Here is a 22,500-nt window from a genome sequence, read left to right on the forward strand (position 1 = left end):
GGCGAGATTACTGTCATCATTTTGTTAGCGAACGGGACTTTGGGCGCGCGATGCCTAGTGAGTTTGCCAAGCAGAAAGGTCTCTGATGAGTCCCTTGGTCGGGATGAAATGAGCTTTGCAAGACTAACCGCGAACAATGTATTTTCACTGACAAGTAACTGTCAACTTTATTGTCAATGATAAGAAATTGTCTCGAGCTCGAACTTGACTCGTGCTGCGCTACAATTGTGCATAGATGGCAGTGGGAGAATAGTGAAACACGTTCTAAAACAATTATCGATATTCTAAAACTGGCACCTTTGGGTCATTTCATTGATTACCGTGCCAATTTCCTACAGAAACTAAAAAAAGAAGCAACCATTAAATACAATTATCCTTCAGAGTTTTACTTAAACTGGCAACTAGAGGTAATTTGTTGCTGGGGAAAAACGGTAAATTATCAAGGCATCTGTTAGCTTTTGAAGGGAGTTAGTCTCAGGAAAAGTAAATGGAAATGGTGAGTAAATTATTACGGCAGAACACGAAGGAACTTGGAAGTTTCCATGTTCCTTTCAAAGACAACTTGCAAAAGAACATGGAAACTTTTTCACTTACTGAAAACGTTAAAGAACTTGTCATTGATAGAAATTTCCACGTTCCTTTTATACATAACATGTAAACGAAACATGGAAATTACCATGTTCTTTTCCCACATAAAATGTAAAAGAACATGAAATTTTCTCGTTTCTTTCGTGTGTAAGATGTAAACGAAACATGGAAATTTCCGTGTTAAGGTTCGTCCATGAAGTGTAAAAGATTATGGAAATTTCCATGTTCCCCTTTGAGAGAACATGCGAGTACGTAGAAAGGGGCATATACATGTTTCCTTCATGGATCAGTGAAGGTTCTAAAAATTCCAAGTTGGTTTGAGTGATAGTTGAGGTAGTACTTTTCTTTCATAAGCATATATCTGAAAGGAATTTCCTCACTATCCACATTTTTTCAACGGAAAAGAAAAAAGGGAGAGTTGATTGTCTCGGTAATTTGTTAGGTTTTGATTCTGACCCAAAAAGGAACAGTCTCTAAACTTGCTTGTTGTTTTTGTTGTTGTTGTTGTTGTTGTTATTAAATAATCTATTCCATTGTCCCAAAAATGCCTTGGGATTATCTTAAATGTTACGAAATTTGAATGGCTGAATTCCTTTTTCTCCTGGAGTTCTCAGCTGCCACGTTTTCTCCCAGTATAAAAGAGCTTAAGCAACTCCGACGTCGACGCCGAGGGACTGACCTTACTTCGCATTAGCTCTCACGGTTTACGGTTGTTCAGTCATTTTTAGCCAGTTTGGTGTAGCGTTCTACGAATTTAGTTGTCGAACGTCTGTGAAAAGGCGTTCGCTGTGAAGTCGAAAAGGACACTTTTGCATCAATTCCTTGAACATAGTTATCACACACAATCTGGAGATTCAAAAGGAAAGTAAACTGTGTAGAGACATCTACCTCAAGTCGTAGTATCCATATCAAGACAAAAAAGAATTCGCGCTACTGAAGATCGCGAATCCGTCAAAAGAGACAAATAAGAACGTTAACGTTGAAAACAAGCGGACAAACGTTTTTTTTCAAGAAGAATTCACTTGAAAGCATTTGCCAGCCGAATGTTTGGGATTAATCTTTTTGGTAGATAAACTGCGCGAAAGTATGATCCCCACAAAATAAGGTGATTCAATTAGCCATTGTTAGAAATACGTGGAAACTCTTTCTTCACATATCGTAGTCGTTTTTGTCATGCAAATGCATTAAGAGAAAATTCTCACTACCTTTCTCTGCTAAGTGTTTATTAGTAGTAGTAGTAGTAGTAGTAGTACTAGTAGTAGCGGTAGCAGTAGCAGTAGCAGTAGCAGTAGCAGTAGCAGTAGAAGTAGCAGTAGCAGTGGCAGTGGCAGTGGCAGTGGCAGTGGCAGTGGCAGTGGCAGTGGCAGTGGCAGTGGCAGTGGCAGTGGCAGTGGCAGTGGCAGTGGCAGTGGCAGTGGCAGTGGCAGTGGCAGTGGCAGTGGCAGTGGCAGTGGCAGTGGCAGTGGCAGTAGCAAGTTTATTTACACACATATCACCAAGGTGAGCCAGAGGCTCGTTTAAATGTGAGCGTGTATACAAAAATTGAAACACCTCTTGGTCTTTCAGTTCACATATCTTTTCAAGCTGCTTCGACAATTTCTATTGAGCATGGTTTAATAATTTAAATGTATTCGGTGTCACTAAAGCGTAACCAGTATAAGCACAAAATCACAAAACGAAAACAAACAGTCGGGATATTTTCCAAGAACTCTGGCAAACACATGACAACCAAGGAGTCACTTCCATGGAAACTCAAGATAGTTCATACTTTTAAATTACCTTTTCATTGTTTTACCTAAACATTTATAGGTTTCTGGCGGACAAGTTTCTGTAACAGACATAGAAAATACTCAGTGGAATTTAGACATTCGAAAATTGTCACGCTGCTGTAAATTTCAAAAATAAATTGATGACGCGTGGCGACTGATCATGCGAAATTTTTTTGTTAAAAAAGCAGGTTTGACATGTCGAAACTGGACTGACTCATCCAATTCTTTGGATTAGCGGTAAATCAGTGAATGTCGATGCGGCTGGTAGAGTCTTCTTTCTTGTTCCCGACGTATCTCGGAAGATCGAAAGAGACTCTGATCTCAGGGTATAATAATGTATGGTCAAATGATATTTTATAGAGAAGGAAAAAAATCAGTCGATTACAAATTGTCTCCGGCTCGGACTTGCTTCGTGCCGCGTTATAATTGTGCAAATATAGCAGTGGGAGAATGGTGTTCATTACTGTAATTAACACTTCTGAATGGAACTCTTCCTGTGTAACAAAAGTGCGCCTAAGAATTTCACAGAATAAGTTCTATTCATGCACGTCCGTCAGGGCCGTAGCCAGTATGAGGCAAACCGAGGCACTTGCCTCGGTCATTTTTTCGTGATTCGTTAAAATAAAGCGTAATTCCAGTGTTGTCTTCAAAATGTACTCGTCATAAACACCTAAAATACCTACGAAGAATATTTAACGATGGACATTGCCTCAGTCATAACTTTTTTCTGGCTACGGCCCTGTCCGTAAAAGTTTCTAATCGGGACAACTCAGAATTATCAACAATATTCCTGGAAGGCGATTGCAACTGCACTTGGCCCGAAATGGACAAAAGTGTTGTTGCGAAATGGAAACCAACAATTTGTTGATCTTAACCTTAAGAATTTTTTTTTTTTTTTAATTTCTCAAAGTTGTTTTGGTTAATTAGAACAGGCTTTTTTGTCACAGCAAGAGATTTTCAGTCACTGCCCGGGGGTTACTCCCTTATATATGCTATATAGGTAAGTGCAGCCCCAAAGGATATGGTTTTTTAGCCGTTTTTATCAGAAATAGGGTATCGATTTTGACCAATTGGTTTGAAATAGGGTATGGTTTGTTCACTCGAGTCTTGAATTGGGTATGTTTTTTTGGAAGAAACGTCTTCGTCATTATTAGGTGATAAGACCGTCAACAAAGCCCTTCTCAAATTATTACGCCAACCGTGTAACAGCTGAAATAGCGTATCAACGTTTTGGTCAGGTCTGAAATAGGGTTGGAAAAATCGCAGATTTTGGTCTGAAATATAGGGTCAGGGTTTCAGGAAGCGGGCCGCACAAACCCACCATTTTTTTTTCTGGGACTACTCCCCCCCCCCCCCCCCGTACCCCCTCCGGGTCAGTCACACACACACACACACAACACTGCAGCTACAATAGTATAACTCAGTCACCGAGGCGTGAATGCGAACGCGATTATTTTTTAATAGCTTCTTAAGCTTGGTTTTCATTAGCGGCGCAATCATAAGCACAAGAAGCATACGCAAATTATGTAGCTTCTTATTCACTAGAGCCTTTTGCTTGAACAATAGGCACTAATTACCAACAAGTAAATACGCCTGCGTGTGTTGCTTATGCTTGCGTCGCTAGTGAAAACCAGACTTTATTCATCATCAATAGTTGACAAGCAACAAAAAACAATGATCCTTCACGATAGATTTGTCCTTTATTGTTATGTTGGTAGTTATGAATACGTAACAGCCAAATTACGCTATTAATAAGTCAGTATGCAAATGCAATCAAAGTGCCGTGGTAAAAACTGTCGCATGCAAAAGCCATCGAAAATGGGTTCAAAGGGGTAAAATGTAACAACTCATAAAAAACTGGCTGGTTTGTACGGGTGATATTAGTTTATTGAACTGATTAAAAGACGATCTGGCGAGGCATTTACAAATTGCAGTCTCCTGGTTATATGACAACCTTGTCAATAATTAATTCGCTTTTAAATACCTTATGTGTGAAGTCAAATGCATATTACATTTTCGACGTACATGTCTGAGGCTTGGAATGAGCGCAATTTCTTTGGTTCCAGTGAAAAGTCTTTTATACCAGGTATGCTTAGCCTTTTTGTTGGTGGCAGTGAGAACACATCGTGGGTTTTAAGCCCGGATTACAGCCAACTCGGGTACTAGAGCAGCTTAAGCCTGGTTTTCACTAGCGAAGCAAGCCCAAGCGCAAGCATAAGAGCGCGCTTATTTCACCTTGAAAACGTCGTTGACGCAAGAATAATCGCAAGGATCCAAATGTTTCCTTTTCCTTGTGTTTGTGCTTATGCTTGCGTTCACTTGCGTCGTGTAAAAACGAAACGCAACATAGCAAAATTAAAGCACTCGTTCCAGATTCCTCGCGTCTGGCTAATGCTGTGATTGATTTTGATGCTTATGTGGACGTTTGTTTTTCACTAAGCATAAGCCACTTAACTTTTGCTTGTGCTTGCAATTGTGCTTGCGTCGCTAGTGAAAACCAGGCTTTAGAGCATAAGATTCCAGGCCCACTTGTAAAAGAGCCTTAAAAGCCTCATTTTTCATCACCCTTCCAACCTACACCGGAAGTTATCCTTCATAGGTGTGATGTAAAAACAAGTGCTTTTGGTCTATGAAAAGGTACCCCGAAAGTCTGCGTCCCATGCTGCTTATGAAACTGATGAAAGATTTCAGATGCCACAACTCTAAGCGCGTTGTAATTGAGACAACTTTCTGGCAAAATGTACTGATAAAGCTTGTATAAAAAACTTTATTCACAAACTTTGTAGAGAGTAATAAAAAGAATCAAATTCGAATAAGGACTCACTCTACTGTGAAAACTATGGTGATCTATGAGACATTCACCGATTTGATCTTATTGGTTTTATTTGCATGCATAATAGGACTACGTGCTGTCCAATATGGAAATAATTGGATGAGAAAAATGCTGAGGACAGCCAAAGTTGGACGCGGCGTAGGCCGAGTCCAATTTCTTAATCCGAGGAATTTTTTGACTCCAATTATTTCCAAATTGGACAGCATGTAGTCCTATTACATATATAGCTAATCAGTTGTAATTGGGCATTGCTCGGTCATGCTATTACCCTTAAATAAAAGCAAACTAAAATATTGTGATTTATTTTTTATTTCCAAAATATTGCCTGAATTGCAGAGGAATTCTTCGTTTGCTTCGATTAATTAAAGCGCGAGAGGCATTTTTTCGCTTTCCGTAACCCTGCGATCGCCTCAAGTTGTTGCCTTGAATTTGCAAATTCTTGATCCCGCAAAATACTGTAGTTTCTGCGAAATTTTGTTTTAAAATGACGGCCTAATGAGCACTGCATGACAGCCAAACTTAATTTCTGGTTCGTATTCGTGACCGTCCTGATGATGCCATAGAAACCGTTAACGTAAGTATCCGCGAATCATGCCAATAGAAAAAAACTCACACATCAATTATTTTCCTTAAATACTGGATTAAAAATTTACTTTTTCACGGTTGATGGACCATTGGGTGACGAACTTACGTTTTATAAAGCAAACAACTGGGAAAGGAAGTTACAAATGTCAATACAAAGGCAATTTAAGTTATCGTTAAGAAAATTACGACATTTTTTTTAATTTCCAAGACATGTTTCGATGTTACGAACATCATCGTCAGTTACAGAATATTTGAAAAACCGTTAGGACTATATAACAACTAGGCGAAACATGCATAATTAATTACGATAAGTGACCAGAATTACATATTTGAGTGAGTTACAGAGTGTTCGAAAGAATGTAGAGCCTAAATCGTAAGTGTCAGGTTGATGTGATGAACTTGTTGGGTTAAGTTCCACATGAAACTGATACTGGTCTTTTTTTTTCAAATATTGTAAAATGGAAATAAATTGGAATAGATGAAATATGATCACAAATGTTTTGCCCAAAATTCGGTGACCAATCTGGGAATGGCCCACGCCTTTTTCACCCCTAAAAGAGACCGTATTTGAAAGATATTAAATATAGATTTTTATATTTCTTCGCGTGCGACCCTAAACGAGACCATCACTACGACATATGAAGGCGTTTGGTCCAAAACACCGGGACTATGTGAGACCATAATCCAAAATTTACACCCCTAAGCGAGACGACTAGTATCCCCGGCGGAACTGCTTTTATATACGAGTTGTTCAACTCCCATAAATCAACAATTTCGTTCCCAGAGCCTCCCTTACCGGCAGCGGAACGGGAGTGGGTGGCTTTCGATTAACTGTGCGTGCTTGAAGGGAGATGGTCAGAAATCAACAAAACTTCTTGATTCTCTCTTTTCTAACCGCTAGTTAAGGACACGATGGGAAACGAGATTGATCGTGTTGAAATGAACTCACACTTGACGGTGATTTTGCATGGACTACGCCTTCCAGCTTACCAAGAGGTCAAGTCATACCGAAACGAGAGGTTCGGTGGTACTCGTTCTAGTATGACATGTACATTTTCTGGTGGTATTATGTACGCGAATACAGAGAGCCACAAGAAATCGCTCCGGGACGAAAGTCACCACGTTATCATTCCACAAGGTCTTGGGAGAGGTTGGAATAGAACCACAAAATCTTTAGGGAGCTTCGAATAGAATCTGGATGATTTGCTTTGGAAGTTAAGAAGAAATAATGATTTTAAATCGAATAATTCAATTGCTTTTCGAGCAGGAACAATGAAGACCGCGTTTTGTAATGAATTTGAAAGTGTAATTTAAGTGTTAAGAATTTATTTTAAACAATATTTTCACACATGCTCACCCCTGTTTTCTCGACTTTCACAGCTACATTGCATTTAAGGCTTGCCTTGAAGGCATGTTCTTGTCTGGGTATGTAGTTGAGAGGCCTATGGTTTCAAGAAAGGTTCAAAATTACCAATCCTCTTCAGGGCGTGTAACCCAACTTCACACAAGGAATCATTTTAACTGACATTGAGAGTCCCAAGGTTGCTATGTTGTTTGTCTATCCCGGTGTGAACGCCTTTGTGTTTCTCCTTTCTCCACATTAAACGAATGACAACTTTAAAGTTGCGATTACAAAAACCAATAACAAAGAGTCTAAAAGAGAAATTTCTGCTTGCAGTAAATTTAGTTGACCTCAAGGCAATTTTTACGGCGGAAATGCCGTAGGTCTTTGCTTTCTTTTCCATTAGCAGCGTTTCAAGGCAGACATGCGGATCTCTTTCAATCCTTTTAAAGGCTCTTCTTTGGTGAGAACGAGCAGAAGAGCGAGCGGGACTAAGGAAAACGCGAGTTATAGAAAGCAATCGACTAAATACTGCATGGATACTGTACCATAGTCTCTCGCTCCAAAAATATGGTTACCCATTGATGCCAGAAATTTTGGTTTTAGCTATGACGTCATCGTTCGACCGTCCGTCCGTACGTCCGTAGTGTCCGAAGTGTCATTAATAATGCAAAATCCAATCGCCTTTGTTTGTTGTTATGGAGAAATGACAGGTGTTGACACATAACCAACAAAAACTCTAACAAAAGTACGCTTCTCTTTTCTTAGCCAATTTGGTGGAAATATTGGTTAACTAAGTTAAAAAAAAAAAACTTTTGTCGAATTTTTGTACTTACAGTTATCTTTCTGAAAAGTCCTTAGTTTTTATCTCGATTTTTTTTTATTACTAAAAAGCCTATTTTAAAACCTTGAAAATGATTTATTCTAAGCCACATTGCTATGAATAATTAAGTCCAGAAAAGTTAATTAGCTTCATGGGTCTTTGAGGACCCATGTTTTCAACGAACGCAAATGAGATAAGTAACCCAGGAGCTCCGCTTTAAGGCTTGGCTACATCCATATATTATCTCAGAATGTACTTTGTTCTGTGCTGGTAAGTTGACACGATTCCACTGCGTTTTGGTTAGATGAACTTCTGTGTAATACATAAATTGCAGCGTTTGGTGCATTTGGTTGCATCGTTTTATGCTCTCGCTTTTGCCATGATTTCTATGAAATTGCAAAATCCACCTTTTTTGCTTTCAGTTGCCAGATATTTCCTCGATGCAATTTCGCTTGTTCTCACGTTTGAATGACATCTGGTCATTGCGCCATCTTGTGGTCCCCGTAGATAAAGGAACGCGCGCGAAGCACCATGGGTAAGAAAATGTGGTCACTCATCTGTGCGAGAAAATTTGGTTTTGGTCATCGTACGACTGTACGACCTTACGATAATACGACCGTACGACCGTCCACCCCTCCATGTATGGCAATGTGACCAGTATCACTGACCATATCGAGGCCATACTCCAGCTGACACTCCAGCTAGTTTACAGCGTACAGCTTTGATACTGGACATCCTTGTCATGGTCAATTAACACCTGTCAAAACAAGGCATCCACTGACCAGTATCACGTGACCATATCGCAGGCTCAAGTTTAGAGCTCATCGAGGTCAGCTGTTTTTTTTTTTAAGATGGCCCCTGACCAGGTCGAAAGATTTTTCGTGCGCTTTCTGCGGCTCGAGGTGGCTATACGGCCATACTACGTGAACTAGAGCTCTCAGCCGACGCTTTTCGTGTTCAGGTGGAAAACCGTTTGGAAAATAGTTTGCTACACTTTTCTCCGGTTTCAATTCAGGTTTGACATACATAGCTGTGGTCAGGACCACACTGGTAGCTACGCAATTCTTCAAGTCAAGCATCGGAGGGATATAAACTTAAAGCTGAGTGTTTATTTTTAATTTTTTTAGAGCTGCTTTTTGGGATATCTTTAGAAGATAATTAATTTCGATAAGGTTGCATGATGCCTGGACGACCTATGACAAAAGAACAGGACGGAAAGAAGAGAGAAAGAGAACGAGAACGACAAAACGGTATACCAATATAAGCTCAAACTTGATGGAAGGAATTACTCCGCAAATTCTTTTCTTGGACACTAAACCGTTTGTCATTTTTACACATGCGTTATTTCAAGTGGATGCGTATCTTTAAAAAGTGGTTTAATCCTTTGTTCAGGAATGAAACTCACATTTTTATTCTCAACTGTAATTAAATAACATTCAGCTGTACTCTTTTTAGACATAAAGAAACTCTTACCCATATGTTATAAACATGTAATCGCGATGAGTTTTCGTAAACTTAGGGAGAAATATATCACCAGCTTGTGTTTTCAGAAGTTTGTTTTAAGCACGTACAGATAATTTGTTGGAGGTCTTGTTTGAAGTTCGGCCTTTCTTGGTTGCCGTATTTTGCCGATTCTTGTTCCAAGCAAAGCTGGCGTGTTTTAATGAAGTGGAATAAAGTACATCAATAAAACTGACAAAGTTTCTTAACAACCTGTCACATCACGAGCTAGTACGTCTGTCATTTCTACTTTTAGTGCAATTCCTATTCGCTGGCTTTTGCAGCTTTCAACAGTTGCCTCTGAAATGGCTTTTTTCCCTTTTCCGTTTGCTTGCTGAGGATTTGCTTGTTTTCTTTAAGAACTTGTGTGATGCAAGAAAAAAAAATCATTGTTTAAGGACGGTGCCTACTAATTCAACGGTTCTTTTGCCCCAGTTTATGATTATGAGGGAAATGTAGATGTTAACAAGTGTTATTGAAATCCAAAGAGAAAATTGGGGGTAACCACGCATGTTTCAAAGATAATTCATGTACAATATTTGTAAAAAGCTCTAAAATACAAAGACATGTATGGCGTTCTTTCTCAAATTGAAGCTTAATTATCTCTGAAAAATGCATGGTTACCCCCAATTTTCTTTTTGGATGCCAGTAGTGCTTTCTAAGATTTACTTTCTCTGCATAATTTTAAGCCGCGCAAAAATATCCCTGTGTTAGTATGCATCACCGATAGGAAATCCGAGTACCTCGAGATGCACAGAACGTATGTGCAATAACAATAGTAGGCACCGTCCTTAACTGTTGAATTCCACAGTAAATTTCACTTCGCTTCGTGATTCATAAGATATCGGTTGTTCGCGCAAAATTTACTAGTTAGGCAATGAATTTTCCAATACAGTGTTTCCACGTGACGTCACGGCAGCCATATTGGTGTACCTAAACAATGGAAAGGCGGTCATGTTGGTATACCCAACTAATCCTCCGGGAATTGAGCTCTATTATCATGCAAACGTTTTCTTTTGTCTAAGGGGAAAAACAAGGTTAGCATATAAAAGAAAGGGAAGAAAATGATTTAATTAAGCAATAACCAGAAACGCCAAAACGCGGACAATTCGAAAACTTTTTATTTTCACTAACCATACAGCCAGTAAGAATAAATAACCCGGGAGCTCCACTTTTAGGCTTGGCTAAATCTATATATTATCAATTAGATTTTAAAAACGCTCTCTCCGGGTTGGTTTGCCAGTTCAACAAAAATGCAAACCAAGCCATGCTGTGAAAGTTATTTTGGTCACCCAGCCAATGATAACCAATCAGGTGTCTTCCTTAAAATAGCCCAGGCATCATGACCACGGCCTAAATTCAGATTGAAAAAATATATATCATTGGAGAGGTCCATGTCTGGTGGATGGGTTCCCTCCCCTCGTCCTCTTTTGTGTTTTAACACTATTAGGTGCTACGCTCGTCAAACAAAGTGGTTTACTTTTAAGTAATACTGACTCATAAGGGCTTCCTCATATGAGCCCTGTTTCCGAGATTTCGCCCCCCCCCCCCCTTCCTCCCCTCTAAATCCTTTATATAAATTCGATGTGTTCATGTGAGAGGGCGGGCTGGCTCGGTTGCCGCGATCCCGGATTTCCAACCGTAATCGCGGTAAGCCGGCTGGAAATTTTGCCATGTGAACACTTCAGTCTGGCTACCGGGAGGGAAATAATACAATGCATTTTCGTAATAGAACGGACATTATCGAAATTTTACTTCTGGGTCTGCCATCTTCCTGGGTAATGAAGCTCAGAATAGTTCCCGTTGATAGGTAACGTAAGGTCAAAGGACATTTGAGGTTGCTCAAACAAAAAAGAAAAAAAAAAAAAAGAAAAATCGACAAAAACAGACCTTTTTACGGTTTCTGACGCCACATTGGTTGGGGAGCAAACACAGCTTAAATTACAGTGAATGTATGGAGATTTTGCCCACTTCGAACCATTACAAATCCTTTAAGGTCCGACGATTGTGGATAGCGAGAGTGCCTCTCAAACAGCACTTCTATTAAGATTATTTTCTTGAAGTATGACGATCAGAATCAAGCTATAACGACCGTAAACGAAATTTGTAAATTTCATATAAAACCTTATAAACAAAGTTATGCAAATTCCCGTTAAAATTTGAAGCGATATGAGGAGATTTCTAATGTCCAATTTTCAGACGTTTTGCCTTGTGCACTGATCCAGTTTTCCCTTGAGTCTATGATATTAATAAAATGACTAATATTTTTGAAATCTGCCTTGTCACAGGGAAGATTTCTAACATCCAATGTTCAGACGTTGTTCCTTGTGCAATGATCCAATTTTCCGTTGAGTGAATGATATTAATAAAATGACTAAAAACATTTTAATACTTTTGAAATTTTGAGTTATAGAGGTTTGAATTCGGCCACAATCTCATACATTCACTGTATAATAGTCGCGTTTGCCCCCTCACCAGGATGGCGTCAGAAACCGTGAAAAGGTCTATTCTCGCCAGTCTTGTTCGTTAGAATTTACGCCTGAATGGTCACATCTCCACTTTTCATCTCGAAAACCGGGCTGAAAGTCGCCATAGGAATAGAACCAATTTTATCCCGGTAACCGAGCCAACCTGGTGTACCAGGATCATGTGAAGAGGCCCTAACACTCACTCAACTCACTCACTCACTCACTCACTCACTCACTAGATGGAAGAACGTGTTTAGTCTGCAATAGAGGCTATATAGAAGATGAGCGGCACTTCTTGATGTATTGCCCAGGGTACGATAACATTAGAAATGAGCTCCATTCTCTCCTTTCAACACACGATGTTGTTTTCAAAAGCCTTAATGATGAGGATAAAATTAGGTATTTACTTACCCTAGAAAACGAAAGCACTTCAAAGATAATAGGTAAATACACATATTTAATGTTTCAGAAGAGAAAAGACTTCCTAAATGCAAAATAATTAAAATAATAATTTTATACCAATTGTATTACAAGTAATTGTATGATCTTTTTAGTTAATTAGTTATTCAAGTAGATATCATCACCTTTATTGTAACGAGACCGATACCTCCCTTTGGAGAGTAAGGCGCAATAAAGATTTACTGTTTACTGTTTACTGTTTACTCACTCACTCACTCATTCACTCACTCACTAACTCACTCACTCACTCACTCACTTACCCACTCACTTACCCTAGAAAACGAAAGCTCTTCAAAGATAGTAGGTAAATACACATATTTAATGTTTCAGAAGAGAGAAAAGACTTCTTAAATGCAAAATAATTAAAATAATAATTTTATACCAATTGCATTACAAGTAATTGTACGATCATTTTAGTTAATTAGTTATTCTAGTAGATATCATCACCTTTATTGTAACGAGACCGATACCTCCCTTTGGAGAGTAAGGCGCAATAAAGATTTACTGTTTACTGTCTACTGTTTTACTCACTCACCCACTCACTCACTCACTCCCTCACTCACTCACTCACTCACTCATTTCCCGAACAACAGATAGTTTATTCATCCTACAGCAACTCATTAATAAGTATACAAAACAACATAAGGAACGTTAGGGTGGCTTCATCGATTATGAAAAAGCGTTTGATAACGAGTGGCAGTCCGGACTGATCTATAAAATCTACCAGTGTGGAGTTAAAGGCAAATTCTTTAAAATCATTAAATCCATGCATTCGTCGATTAAAAGTTGCGTCAAAACTGATGAAAGCTCTATCACAGAAATGTTCTCATGCAACAAAGGAATAAGGCAAGGTGATGGCTTAAGTCCAGTTTTATTTTCATTATTTATGAATGACTTACCGCAATACTTTAGGGACAACCATTGTCCAGGAGTAATGATTGGAAGCCATTCTCTAAATTGCCTCATGTATGCTGATGATTTGTTAGTTTTAAGTCCCTCTCCAGAAGGACTACAGAAATCGATTAACGTCATTAAAAAGCACGCAAGGGAATGGAAGCTGAAGGTGAATACCAACAAATCAAATATCATCATCTTTAGTGGGAACGGTCAAACCAAAAACAAGGAAATTTTCCAATATGGTTCAGAAGCATTACCTATCGTCGACAAACAAACATATTTGGGAATAGAAATGACCTCATCTGGTCGCTATACCTACGCAAGAGACATCCTTGGAAAAAAAGCTTATAAAGTTCTTGCGACAGTGAAACGATTGTTCTCCAATTCGGATACGACCACAATTACAATTAAGAATAAGCTTTTTGATGCCCTTGTCAAACCTATACTACTATATGGATGCGAAATATGGGGACCGGAGCTGTTATCATATAAGACCCATTTTGACAAAAGCACTATCGAACAAGTCCATATCAAGTTCTGTAAACAAACACTCAAGACCACATGGTACGCAGAGAACATTGCCTGTAGGGCAGAACTTGGACGGTACCCTTTAAGTATAGACATAAAAGCTTCAATATTTAGTTACTCGGTTAGATTACAGCATAAAACAGTGAACCCTCTATTAAAGGAAGCCTTTCATCACGCAAAAAGTGACAGCCAATTTTTTGATGTATTAAATAATGACGAAACTATACGAATGCACTCTACAGGCAATACATCAAGCCAACTACACATTAAGAATGCTCGTTCTTCCATAAAGAAACAGCTTAAAAAGGACTACATTCGAAATTGGCTGAAGGCTCTCAACAACACTTACGAAGGCTCTAGAGAGAATTTTACACACAACGAAGTAAAATTCGACTACCATTTGTAAGACTATCTCAAAACTATCAGAAACCCAGCACATAGAATAAAATTGCGTCTGGGGGTTCATAGCTTGCGAATACAGACTGGGAAATGCGAAAATAGAGGTGCACCAATCCCAGTAGATGGAAGAACGTGTCTAGTCTGCAATAGAGGCTATATAGAAGATGAGCGGCACTTCTTGATGTATTGCCCAGGGTACGATAACATTAGAAATGAGCTCCATTCTCTCCTTTCAACACACGATGTTGCTTTCAAAAGCCTTAATGATAAGGATAAAATACGGTATTTACTTACCCTAGAAAACGAAAGCACTTCAAAGATAATAGGTAAATACACATATTTAATGTTTCAGAAGAGAAAAGACTTCCTAAATGGAAAATAATTTAAATAATAATTTTATACCAATTGTATTACAAGTAATTGCATGATCTTCTTAGTTAATTAGTTATTCTAGTAGATATCATCACCTTTATTGTAACGAGACCGATACCTCCCTTTGGTGAGTAAGGCGCAATAAAGATTTACTGTTTACTGTTTACTGTTTTACTCACTCACTCACTCACTCACTCACTCACTCACTCACTCACTCACTCACTCACTTACTTACATATTAAACTCTTTCCGTTTTTGAGTTAAAACCTTTTCTACATTAGGTAAAGTTTCAATATCGCTATGGTATTCTCATTCCTTTTCAGATCCCTCCTGATCAGTTAAAATGTTTGTGGACATGAAGTACATATACACAGTCAAGATGGAAACCATCGAGCGTCTTGCAGTCATAATATTTTCTATCTGTACCTTGCGGGGTAAGTAAAATTGTTTTCATTTCTTTATCAAATTATTCTATACGGAGGGTGACTTTGCTTGGCCAGTCATGGAAAGTCAATTTGAACTCTTATGGGAAATTTAATTGAATTAGTATAGGTAATCACATGGGGCGGGTTAATATCACGAGTGTTTTCAGAAGTTGCTGAAATTGCCCAGGTCGCGCAACAACATAGAGGGCAAAATTACTGAACGCTGATTGGTCAATAAGGAAGACATTTTTTTCTTAATTTTGCTTGTGAAGAGAGCAAAATTACTCGCTCACGATTGGCTGAACGCACTGCTCTCACTTTCAGTTGGTTTCTTCATTTTCAGCAAAACAGCTTTTTTTCTTTCGAAGTTTGTCTTTTGATATATTCGCGTTGCATTTGCTAAAATGCCATAAAGGATCAAGAACTAGATACTCCGAAAGATGAATTTTTGAGTGATAAGAGGAAGAGCATGAATAACTTAAAACTTGCGGGATTGTGAGGTTGAAAAACAATGATGATTCAACGCGTCAAGGGCTTTCACGTTTTTTTTACCAAGGCATCTTGCAGCTCACCGAAAAAGGTGACCGAATATTTTTCCATTGATGGGAGAAACGAGTAGCTCAAACTTGGTGGAAGAAGTTCTTTCCGTGGAGAGACCGTTAGCTATTTTTACGGGTGTTGTTTTTAAGTGGATTCTTATTATTTAAATGCAGGCACGTAGCGACTTGAACTCGTACTTTGCACTAACTCCAAGTAGTCCATAGGCCTGATAAATTTTTCCTGCCAGTTTTCTGGACAAGTTATTAGTCGCATCATTATGAAGAATGCACCAGGATATGGAAAAAGAAACTATGATAGCCATCACTAGTGCGTAGCTGCAATGGTCTTTTTTTGGCATTTAAAATCTCTAAAAATCTCTCTCCAACATGAAAACGAGGCTAAAATAAAAAATAATGTCCAAATGCGAATTATATTATTGGTCTTTTATAGCAAGCAAGGATAGATGCGATAAATATTTTTCGGAGTTTTCACATCATGGAAAAGACGATTTTAAGAATATTTTTTGAGAGAAGGATCTCGCATGATTCTCTATGAATTATAAACGGGATAAGCAACACGGCGGCTCATATGTCAGCTAATGTCATCGCCTTCGGGAAACTGGAATGTGTTGAAAACTTCAATTGTGTCCTCGCCAGCAAAGCTTAGCAATATAGCTATTTTCATGGAATCATCTTTCTTTTCGCTGCCTGAAGCTGTTAAGTATATCTGATGTTGCTTCTTAAATCTTCTCCAATTTTCTGACGTGTTACTGTGGAAACTCAACGCACTAAGTTGGTGAAAGCTGTCCATGTTTTAACTCCCACTCTGAACATCATGTCCGATAAATTCCGAATGTCGTGCCGAGCCGGTGCTAAGTTCAAGTGAGCATGCGTGCTAAGTCACGCAAGGTTCTAACGTGACATACGCTGTATAGGTATGCGCGGGCCGATAGGGTAGGCTTTTTGAGGTGCTCAGTCCTTAAATAGGGTGTCCTTTTTGGTATTGTGATCCTTAGATAGGGACACTAAATAGGCCATTTCCGAGTTCATGTCTACCTCTTCTTCAAAGCCAGTCTAAGTGCTAAGTTTTTGTTGTGAAAATTAGTTTTCATTCATATGTAAAGTAGAACTAATTAACATCACAAAAAGACTCGTTTTGAAGAGGAGGCAGACATGAACTCGGAAATGGCCTATTGCAGTATCAACCCCGACGCGCAAAACGAAAAAGACAAGGTCTATTAAAACTGTACTACACGCCTGAATACACGTTTCCAAGTTTAACACAGCGATTTTAAAGGGACGTATTGCCGTACATGCGCTCGTCACTCCCTTAAATCGGGCGCCATTTTTTTGGTTTTGGGCCTTAAAAAGCGTATCAAATCTCGATTTTCTACCCTTAAATAGGGTCAGGGTTTGAGAACCTTGGCGGCACACACCTATCCTAAATTGTCGGGAGTATCCCCTCTGGTGGGGAGGACCCTTGACCTCTTGTCGAACTTTATAGAATTTCCGGCAGCTGAAATTGGAATTTGTGTGAGGAATATACGCCAACTTCCAGAGACATTGAAGACTCGCTGAGCACCAAATTTGATGTTTACTTCGTAAAAACCTTCTCTGCAATGCAATGACCTTTTTACAAAAACTGTACATGCATTGGAAAAACGATATCCCTTATTACATGACATGATTAGAACTTTGACAAATCAGACAAGCAATCGATCACATTAAGGTAATTCCCTTGAAATTGTTCTACTATCAAACTTTTTTGGAAAATTGGCATAATAACATTCATGATATGAACATCAAAAAAATGCAATAAAAAAATGGGGTCACCGTGCTTGTTTACGCTTCAGCAGGCTCTTAAAATGGGGTATTTTTACTGGTTGGGCGTTAAAAATTCGAATCAGGTTCATACAGAATTAGTCTTGATTACTTGAAAGACACAAAATTTTATTTTGAAAATAAAGCTTCTTTATTCACATGAGCAGCATTGCTTCATTTACGCCGTTTTTTTATTGCCTGGTTGTAGGAATGGTGCACTTTTCGGGACAGTTCCGTGGTTAGCTTGAAGTCCTCGCCTTGGCCAAAATGCACTCAGTATGGAACTGTTTTCCAAAAATATTCACGTTCTACTATCAAACTTTTTTCCTTCTTCAAATATGTTCTCTATTAGACTGTTCTTAGCAAATACCTGAAAAAAAAATCCGGGGTCACCGTGCTCGTTTGAGAGAAAAGGAGCATTTATTTCGCTATTGGGCTTAGTTTGAGGGAAATCTCTTACGTTTTGTACGTGCACGTGCTGGTGTGCGCGCTAATGACGCGAAAATCGTGCTCAGTAGGGATGCGCAATGCAATACGAAGGAATTACCTTAAAACGAAACAAAACAAAGACACCGTTCCATGATGGTCATCACGCAGTCACGCAACGATTATAAAATAGAACTCCATAGAAAATTAAACAGCGGATGTCAACCGAAAAACTGAGCTCAAAGGACTGCTCTGCAGTGAGAATTGTTTTAAGTTCAACGGCATGTCAACAGTTCCGAAGAAAACCAACGACTCGAAAAACAGCAAACCAGCAAAGTGTTGTCAGCAAAAACATGTGAATACTTGCCTTTTGAAAATTTACCAGGCCTTTTATTCCACTGCTGATGTTCTTCCTTCTCTTTAAATTTCAACAGTTAGTAAGCGAAAACTTGCATTTTGAGAAATGGAATCCAACGTTTTGTCGCACCATAGTAAAAAAAGAAATTCGGTACTCGGGATGGGAAAATACTAGCAAGGACCACTGGAGTGCACAGGATTGGCCAATCAAATCAAATCGAGGCGAGTAGTCAGTCACACAAAAACTCTCAAATCGTCACGATTAGTAAGCGTCTCGCTTCGATTGAACGCAATTAACGCGATAACAATCACCAAGCTTCCCCCTAAATGTACTGTTCAAGAAAACATAAAAAGGTTGCGATTACCCTAACTTTAAAATAATACTAAAGCTATTGTTCACTGGATTGTTGTAGATACATAGTTGACGCTTGGGCTTAGCTGGACACTTTGCTGAAAGACGCTTATTGATGCAATATCTGAGTGCAATCAAAAGACTAAAATCACTCATCAAGACGTTTTTGGTCAATGATACTATTCTTCAGGGATTTACAACAGTTTATACCTTTTTACCCATCCCTCTTCCCTGAAAAATATGAAAAAAAAAACATTCTCGGAAATACTATTTTCGGCTTCTCAGGGTAAATTGACACTCATTTGAGCTGCTTTTGTTTCTTTTTTAACATGATCACCATGGATTTAAAGCAAGATTGTTTCTCGTCTTGCTAGGGTCTTTCCGCACTTTGAGCATTCGTTGCCATACGTTCACTTACATGGAGAAACGAAGCTAAAAGGAAAAAAAGTTGACTCAGAGCAACTTCAGAGACCTTGCTTCCCCGAGCAAGATAAAAGGACTGCTTACAAAAAGCGTAAAGAAAGAAAAATTCCGGCCAACTAAAACTCCCTTGCAGAATCTTTCCCCGTCACTTGAAGTTTAAATGACCACCTTCAACTGGCAGAAGCTATGTAGAACGATCGAACAAGCACAGGTTGAAAGCCATCTTTGTTTACATCACAGCGCGCGGTTGGGAAACTGGATACTACAATTTTCAACAGCCAATCAGACAAAAGTCTCCTTTGTTTTGTCCCTGTCTTTTTAGGTTCAATCTGAGCTACTTCAGTTAGTTTTAATTTCTCTGGTACTAGCTTTTTTCATGTATACCTGTGGCCAACTTGTTTTCCCTGTTTTCTGTTCCAAAACACTTTCTCCGACTGCAACGACTACTGTAAGGAACAAGTTCGATGTTTGACTCAAGTTTACATCAGCAATCACAGACATAAATAACGCACTACGCAGGAAGAAGAAAAGTGAAGTGAATCATTGTGAAATCTTGAGAAACACATTAGAAAGATGCTGAAGCAAAGAGTGTTTGACTTTCCCGATTTTCAATACTAATATTAATATTTGTACTTTTTTTCTGGCAGCAAACTATTCGATGACGACAAGTGCAACCCAAATGCCACGTATGTATTGAAAACCTTTTTATTTTAATTCTTTAAGATAAACGGATGACAATTCAAACCTTTTTTTTTATCTCTGGCGCCTTTAGCAATGAGTTCACTCTAAACATAATACAATGTTACCAATGAGATCATTCTCATACATATATATACCAAGTTTATAGTGTGGTGTGAAGGTGAAGAGCGCTCAATACCATTACAAGTAGAGCGAAAAAAAAGTAAACACACAAGGCAAAGATATATATTTATATAGGTTGAATGAAAAATGGAGTCAAAAGCAAACTACTCACAGGTCCATGTTTAATGTAGGGAACAGACGTTTCGCCCTTCGGGCTTCTTCAGTGTTCACGATACAAGCTAAAAACTAAAAAAATACTTGGCTGGAACTAAGTCGGTTACAAGATCTTAAATATGTGAAAAAGTGATAGTTACGAAATAAACAGATTGCTTAATTGCATGAAATTTACAAACAAGTGCTAATGAGTCGGTGACAAAATAGGCTAGCTTATAGACAGAAAAAACAACTTTCACAATAGTAGATAATTTGTAAGTTCCCAATATCTCGCAAAGTGAACAATATAGAGTTAATTATGGCAGGTAACCATCACAATAAAAAATTAAAAAGTATTATATCTAAAAGTTATAAGGAATTTAAGAGAAAAAAAATTTGAATAGAAAAGATAATATCTGAAAATGGCTAAAAAATGGCTAAAACATACATAAAACTTATTGGCTGAACCTAATTCTATTTTTTGAGTTAAACTCTGATCGTTTGTTAAGGCCGTGGGAATGAAGCGTACACAACTGGGAGCACCAGAAAGCTTCCCTTGTGAGTAAACGCCTATCAATGTGATCTTCACTTTCATTAACAACTTTTTCGATGACAATAAATTCAAAGTCAGACATCCGGTGTTCAACCTTATTGAAATGCACGGCTAATTCGCACGTAGTCTTGTTAGTAAGCATAGCCGATTTGTGATTCCAAAACCTGACCTTGAATTCATTGGATGTTGAACCCACATACTGAACCCCGCACTTCTTGCAAGTGGCCAAATAAATTACGTTCTTAGATTTGCAATCAAGATGTTGCCTAATAGTGTAATAACGATCTGTACGAGCGCTGTAAAAAATCTTATCCTCCTTTAAAAAGTTCTTACATAAATCACATTTCAGTTGCTACATTTAAAACAACCTGTAGCAGAATGGTCGTTGTTACTATAATAAGATCCCTTGGGTCCCGCTAGGAGCTCTTTGATGTTTTTGGCCCTTCTATAAGATGGAATGATTGAAAGAAAACATCTGTGCTAGAGTGGGTGAATCATGAATGAAATGGCTATAAGACTTAATGATTTTACCAATGTTGGGCAAATGTGGGTTAAAATTAACCACAAGGGGAAAAATAACCTTTTTCTCTCGTTCTTTGGGTGAAAGGAGGTCCTCCCTGGGTGTATCTTTGGCCTTATCAAATTGTGTTTTAACTTTCGAAGGGTGGTAACCACGATCAACTAGATAATTCTGATTTTCCTTGCTACGTTCTTCAAACTTTTCAATTGTGGAACAATTTCTGCGAACTCTTGTAGCAACTCCGAACGGGATAGCCCTGGTACAATGAGATGGGTGGGCACTGTTACGCAATAAATAGATGTGATGATCCGTAGGTTGGAATAGATACCTGTCTGAGTAAACTATTTGTTCAGTGGAGCTGTTTTTGACAACTGCCAGTTCACCCTTACTTGTGCCGATGCTGGCTATCGGTATCGACCATGCCACAATTCCAGTGAAGAAATTCAAGAGAATCCTGCCCCTCATAGATAGCAACGATGAACTGTGAACAAACTTTTGTTATTCCTTTTTATCACGACTAAATTTCCACTATTAGTTGACGATACTTTCTTGATTTTGATACTTTTTTGAAGTAAGAATTTTAAGCGTTGTTTTCAATGAAAGCATTGTTTTCGACAATGATGCCTGCCCGAAAAAAATTTATTGGCATGCCAATTATCTGTCATTTATCTTTGCATTTTATCCAATTTGTTATGAGGATCAGTAACCGAACCGTAAATTGAAAGCTAAAATGGCAAAGGAGTGCTTAAGCCTAATCACTGAAACGAGCGCTTAGGCTTAATCAGCAAACGAGTGCTATTTTCGTCCCACGAACTCGTGAAAAGTGTTGTAAACCGAACCGTAAATTGAAAGCTAAAATGACGAAAGAGAGTTTAGGCCTAATCACTGAAACGAGGGCTTAGGCTTAATCAGTAAACGAGCGCTATTTTCTTCTCACGATTTCGTGAAAAATGTAGTTAACCAAACCATAAAATTCACAATCGATCACTGCTTAATTTGCTAGTCACGATTTTAGAACGAGAAATAGGAGGTTTTCAAGTGACGTCATCGCGGCCATGTTGGTGTACGAAAACAAAAGATTTCTGATTAGTTTCTTTTGCTCGTCCACCAGCAATTGTACATTGCAGCATTGTTATCTGTGTCTCTAGAGATGAGCTGCAAACTCCCTATACTCTTTTGAATAACTTCAACTTGAATTTATAAGTTTCTTTTGGCCTCATACCAGCAGCAGGCATGAACCACCTTCATGCGAAACTATAACAACAACTAACAATCTACAGGAAAGCGATTCCCCGTGACACCCCCTGATACGAAAAACCAAAAAAACCCCGTAAGGGACAAAAACTGGAAACGTATTCCCCGAACCAATGCGGTGCCACGATCCCCCCGGGGTTTAAAGCGTCTCTAGTTACAAAACAATAACAATTCATTAAAAGAAACAAAAGTTACACGGACTGATGCAGGCCTAGAATGGCTCACCACGTGATGAACTAACACTTTATAGACAACCTGATACCCATCATGCCTCGCACCAATCGAGACCCAGACCCTTCTGTTCCCGTGCCGT

At 38.7% G+C, this 22,500-nt stretch overlaps 1 protein-coding gene across 1 annotated transcript in view; it reads left to right on the top strand.

Annotated features, from left to right (window-relative positions):
- The first annotated feature begins 6,687 nt into the window (after nt 1-6,687).
- Nucleotides 6,688-22,500, top strand: part of LOC138053270 (tolloid-like protein 2) — a 28,105-nt gene continuing 12,292 nt past the window's right edge. The window contains exon 1 of the mRNA XM_068899925.1: nt 6,688-6,925. Coding sequence (XP_068756026.1) covers nt 6,688-6,925 — 238 coding nt within the window. The remainder of the gene's footprint in view (nt 6,926-22,500) is intronic.

The sequence above is a fragment of the Montipora capricornis genome, chromosome 6 (genome assembly GCF_036669925.1).
Source record: "Montipora capricornis isolate CH-2021 chromosome 6, ASM3666992v2, whole genome shotgun sequence".
NCBI classification, from domain to species: domain Eukaryota; kingdom Metazoa; phylum Cnidaria; class Anthozoa; order Scleractinia; family Acroporidae; genus Montipora; species Montipora capricornis.